Genomic DNA, 5,624 nt, shown 5'->3' on the forward strand with positions numbered 1-5,624 from the left:
GATATGAATAATTTTATCAATAATATGTAAATACATCTAATATTAATATAATCATTTTAAATATGTTAAATATGTATTTTATTAATCTGGTCATTTTAATTTTGAATTTGCTTAGTTACCTCAGTTTCTTGAGATGATAAATATTGTTAATAACTTTAATGATGAAATAAATTTTTGAATGCAAAGTGACAATGTAATAGTGTTGAATGATAGAAAATGTGAATAATAAGAATGTAGTCAATTACAAATAGTTCTCATTGCGATTAATCTCAAACTATTTTCTTCTATTATTCTTATTGTCACCCCTGTTACTTTTGTCATCTTTTCATATCGATTATATGAAAAGGACAGTTGAAATCATAAATGATTTAAATCTTTAGCTCGAACTATTGTAGTAAACATCATACCTTGTCTCTCTTGCTCTCCAGTATTAATAGGTTGAATTACTATAACACAAAAATCAATGTACATTGTCAATAATCTTTTGTGCTTACACTGAAATCAATGCACAATGTTAATCCAATCACTTTAAAATTAATGTACCATCATACATCTAATTACATCAAATAAAAAATCAACATCTACACTCAAATAAATGCATCTAATGCAAGTAAGCAAATAGGATTATAAACCATCTACACTGAAATCAACGCATCTAGTGCAAGCAATCAAATAGGATTAGAAATCACCATATACACTAAAATCAATGCATTTAGTGCAAGCAATCAAATAGGATTAGAAGTCATCTACATTGAAATCAATGCATCTAATGTAAGCAATCAAATATTATTAGAAATCAGCATCTACATTGAAATCAATGCATCTAGTGCAAGTAATCAAATAGGATTAGAAATCACCATCTACACTGAAATCAATAAATTTAGTGCAAGCAATCAAGTAGGATTAGAAATCCTCTACATTGAAATCAATGCATCTAGTGCAAGCAATCAAATGTCATTAGAAATCAGCATCTACACTAAAATCAATGCATCTAGTGCAAGCAATCAAATAGGATTAGCAATCACCATCTATGCTGAAATCAATGCATTTAATGTAATAAATATTCTTCTCTCTCTCCCCCTCCATTTATATCTATATCTCCTACATCTCTCCTTCTTTGTCTCTCTATCTCACCCCCCCCAAACATGCACACTCTCTCACTCCATATCTATCAATCTCTTTGTCCTTCCCTCCCTCTCTCCCTTTCTCTCCTACCTCCCTCTCTCTTCCCTCATCACTCTCTCTCTCCCTCTCTTTGCCCTCCAATCCTGTCTCTTCCCCATCACTCTCCTTCTCTCTCTCAAGTCTTATCTCTCATCCTTCCTCTCTCTCCCTTTCTCTCTCTCCCTTTCTCTCCTACCTCCCTCTCTCTTCCCCCATCTCTCTCTCTCCAATCCTCTATCTTCTCCCATCACTTTCTCTCTCCTTCTCTCTCCCTCCCCCCTTCTCTCCATCTCTCATTCTTTGTCTCTTTAGCTCACCTCTAAACATACACACTCTCTCTCCATCTCTCCCTTGCCACTCCCTCTCTCTCCACTTCTTACTCTCTACGTCTTTCTTCTTTCCTCCTTCTCCCCCCTCACCCACCCCCAACTCCATATATCTATCCCTCCCTCTCTCCTCCTCTCTCTCATCCTTCCTCTCTTTCCCTTTCTCTCCTGCCTCCCCCTCTCTCCCCCATCTCTCTCTCTCTCTCTCTCTCTCTCCGCACCCTCCAATCCTCTCACTATCTCCCTCCCTCCCTCCTTCTCTCTCTCCCCCCCTCCATCTTTGTGCCTCCCTATCCCTCTCTTACTCTTCTCTACCTCTCTCACTATTCATTCCTCCTCTCCCCTCTCCTTTAGTTTATCTCCATCTCTCCCTTGTCACTCCCCCTATCTCTCCACCTGTATCTCTCTATGTCATTGTTCTTCCCTCCCATATATATCTAGAGTTGATATATATCATAATATATTAATATATATTATAATATAACAAATTTAATATTGTAATAATCTAAAGTTATTAAATTTAATAATATTAATATATTAATATGAATATTAGATTTAATAATAATAATAATAATCTTTTAATATTATATTAGGGTTAACAATGTTTTTTTTTGCATGGTATTAATAATAATTTGGCCCATAGGTTTCACCTAAAAAACCTTTTTTTGAGTGTCCATAAGTATAAAGAGGTTTTATTTATTTATCATACCTCTAGTATATTTATATTTTTTTTAATTTATCTTATCTCTTTTATTTACCGTGGTGTTTGGCCCATAGGCTTGGTATATAATTATATGTTCATTTCTAATCCTATTTGATATATTTTTACTTATTTACAATACCTCTCTTATAAATATGGTATTTGGCACATGGTATTAATATAATTTTTCCCATGGTATTTGGTTCATAGGCTTCACTTAAATAAAACCTTTTTTTTTGAGTTTTTGTAAATATAAAGAGGTTTATGGAGTAAATATAAAAAGAGGTTTTATTTATTTACCATACATTTTCATTTAGTGTTCATAAACTTCTTTATATTTTAAATTTATATTGTGTTTATATATTATAATAATTAGATTCATTTTTAAATAGGGCGGAAATTAGATTAAAAATGTTAAATGTTAAATGTTAAACATTACATGTTAAATGTTTACATGTTTACGGTTACTAGTTGTAGAACGCCTCCTCTCAGCACAATTAATATTAATATAAATTAATTGACATTGATATTCAAATAATTTATTTAAGTTTTCAATTGAAATATTTATAAAAACAATACATTATTAAAATTTTTATTTTTAATTACTTTATTTTTTCTAATTTTGTTATAAATTATGTTACTTCATTTGGATATTGAAATATTTTATTTTTATTTTAAAAGGGACATGTGTCAACTTGAGCTCATATGTCAACTCAAGCTCGAGCACTAAATCACATATAGCTCTCACACAACCATTTCTAGGAAGATTGTGATTCTTGTTGTTTAAAATGCACTTTTGAATACATAAATGGATTTAGCAACCTAGAAAACTAGGGTGGCAGTAAGAGTTTGCACATTAGACAACTTAAACTTATGAGTTTTATGATTTTTGAAAATCTCTACTAGATTTTGAGCAAAATTGACGAAAAGAAATGCTCTCTAATTACCTTGAAGTACTCTATATTTACCTTTATTTAATAAAACCACATTAAAATCTGTAAAAAAAACTATTGGTCAAAACTTTATGCTCATAAAAGAAGTTTTAATCGAATTATCACTTGAGATTATTTTATCTATATTTTCTTCTAGAATTACCTTATATTTATTTTCTTATTTTCATTATTCTTTTTTGGATAAGTCAAAATTAAGATATATTTATATTAAAACTTATTTATGGGTATTACATTACATACAAAGATGATTTTATATATTAAATAATTATATATTACTTATTTAATGGGTAAAGACTCTAACGTTTATATTGATTAGATTTTAGTGTATTGTAGTCTCATGATAATGAGTATTACCTATCAAGTAGACCTTATTAATAAAAATAATTCTTTTACTTTGAATAACTATATACTACTTATCTAATGAGTAAAGTAGAGAAGTTAAAGTAAAACTCTAACTATTATCTTTGACCTTATTAATAAAGATAACTCTTTTATATTGAATAATTATATACAAATTATACTTTGAATAACTACATACTACTTATCTAATGAGTAAAGTAGAGAAGTTAAAGTAAAACTCTAACAATTATCTTTGACCTTATTAATAAAGATAACTCTTTTATATTGAATAATTATATACAAATTATACTTTGAATAACTACATACTACTTATCTAATGAGTAAAGTAGAGAAGTTAAAGTAAAACTCTAACAATTATCTTTGACCTTATTAATAAAGATAACTCTTTTATATTGAATAATTATATACAAATTATCTAATGAGTAAAATAGAGAGATTAAAATAAAATCCTGACTGTTTAGATTTTAATGTTCTTACCGATTACTATAATCTCATTATTGATAAGTATCATCTTTCACCATATATCTTTATATATTTATAAGATTCATTATATATTTTTATATAATAAAAAGAAATATAAAACTAAATTTAACTATTTGAATTTAAATATCTATAGAAATATACTGTAACGTTGTAGTCTAAAGAGACTTCTTTCATAGAAATTCTGGCAAGAGTTGGACTGTTTTTTTCCCTGAAAAATAATAGAAAAGAAAGCATGGATTTTTGTAAATCCAAGTTACACCTGTGAAACTTCAAGATGTTGGGTTGCCCAATGTTTTTGATGGCCCACTGCTACTGCAAGATTTTTTGAAATTTTTTTACCACTTTTGACTGTCCAGACAATTCCTCTAACAATTCCTCCAACAATTCCTCCTATCCTTTATTTAAACTCATTTGTTTACCACTCATTAAATGTTTTTTCAAAACATTCGTAATATAAGAATTCATAATAAACCGTCACACATATCAACATCACTCTTTGGTAACCAATGTTATTTCAACATCACTCTTTGGTAACCAATGTTATTAGGACAGACTGAGACCAACTATTCCACTCATTGCTTCGCCCAGTGAAGCTTGTGATGCTTCTATCTATGAGGCAATTACTGTAACTAAGTAGAATTTAGATCAATGCGGTAAGTTAAAATTACTCAGTTTGACGCGAATCTATGTAAAAACCGTACGTATTCCTTGTCTGTAAAATGGAATGAGGATGGTAGATAGTCAGACTTTCATCAGTGAAGATAATATAACTTTTTGCATTTCATTTCGATTGAAAAAAAATACACAGACAATATTTGATTCTCAAAATGAGAGGAGGGTAGAGAGCCGAGGCATAAAATACAGGGTAAAATTTATCCCAATGAATCCTCATTGCAAACAAAATATGAGAAACACCCCTTAATTACCAGCACTGATCCGTTTCCCAACTCCTCCCTTTACGCCAACAATCATGTGCCTCCCTCTTGTAGGACGAATTGTCCCACATTGACTGTGCAACGGGCACCCGCATTTGGGCCAAAATCTGGCGATCATATTGCGCGCGGTCACATGGATCCGAGAGAGTCGCATACGCATTGTGTATCCTCAAGAACATCTGGGTACTCTCGTTTTTCTCCTGAGGAGAAGCCGCGTGATCCGGATGGAAATCCCTTGCCAGTTTTCTGTAAGCTCTCTTTATATCCTTTGCAGTTGCGGCGGGGCTTATCTCCAGTACTTCATACAAATTCTTTGATTTCATGTGGCCGGGCACTGAAACAGACTTTGTCGCAGACGCTTGAAGCGCTCTTGGCGCAACGGAAGGGCGTAGTGCGATACAAGGACGATGAGAACATGATTGTAACGAATTCTTGAACAAGAAAACTCGATTGCAGATTAACAGGGCCGTGGAATCCATGGTTTTTCAGTGAGCAATTACTGAAAGAATGCTTCCATTAAGTGGCTGTGAATTGAAATTTAATAAGCGAATGAGTTCAGGAATGAAAGTGACGTGACAGGTTTCCCGAAAACCCACTTTTCTAGAATTACCGTGAGCCGTTGCCGGTTTTGATAAAAGTTAATACCGCATTTTACCGGAATGGATGGGTGGGGTAGACGTAGCCGTTGGTTTTTGCCATTTCA

At 31.8% G+C, this 5,624-nt stretch overlaps 1 protein-coding gene across 1 annotated transcript; it reads right to left on the reverse strand.

Moving 5' to 3' along the window:
* Positions 1-4,741: 4,741 nt before the first annotated feature.
* LOC149172899 (chaperone protein dnaJ 11, chloroplastic-like) lies at positions 4,742-5,420 on the reverse strand. The gene has a single exon (XM_089427814.1). The coding sequence runs from the start codon at positions 5,398-5,400 to the stop codon at positions 4,909-4,911; it is 492 nt and encodes a 163-aa protein (XP_089283940.1). The 5' UTR covers positions 5,401-5,420; the 3' UTR covers positions 4,742-4,908.
* Positions 5,421-5,624: the final 204 nt, after the last annotated feature.

This window comes from Pinus tabuliformis, chromosome 4_2 (assembly GCF_031772625.1).
Source record: "Pinus tabuliformis cultivar Carrire ecotype Pingquan chromosome 4_2, CPIR1, whole genome shotgun sequence".
Classification (NCBI taxonomy): Eukaryota; Viridiplantae; Streptophyta; class Pinopsida; order Pinales; family Pinaceae; genus Pinus; species Pinus tabuliformis.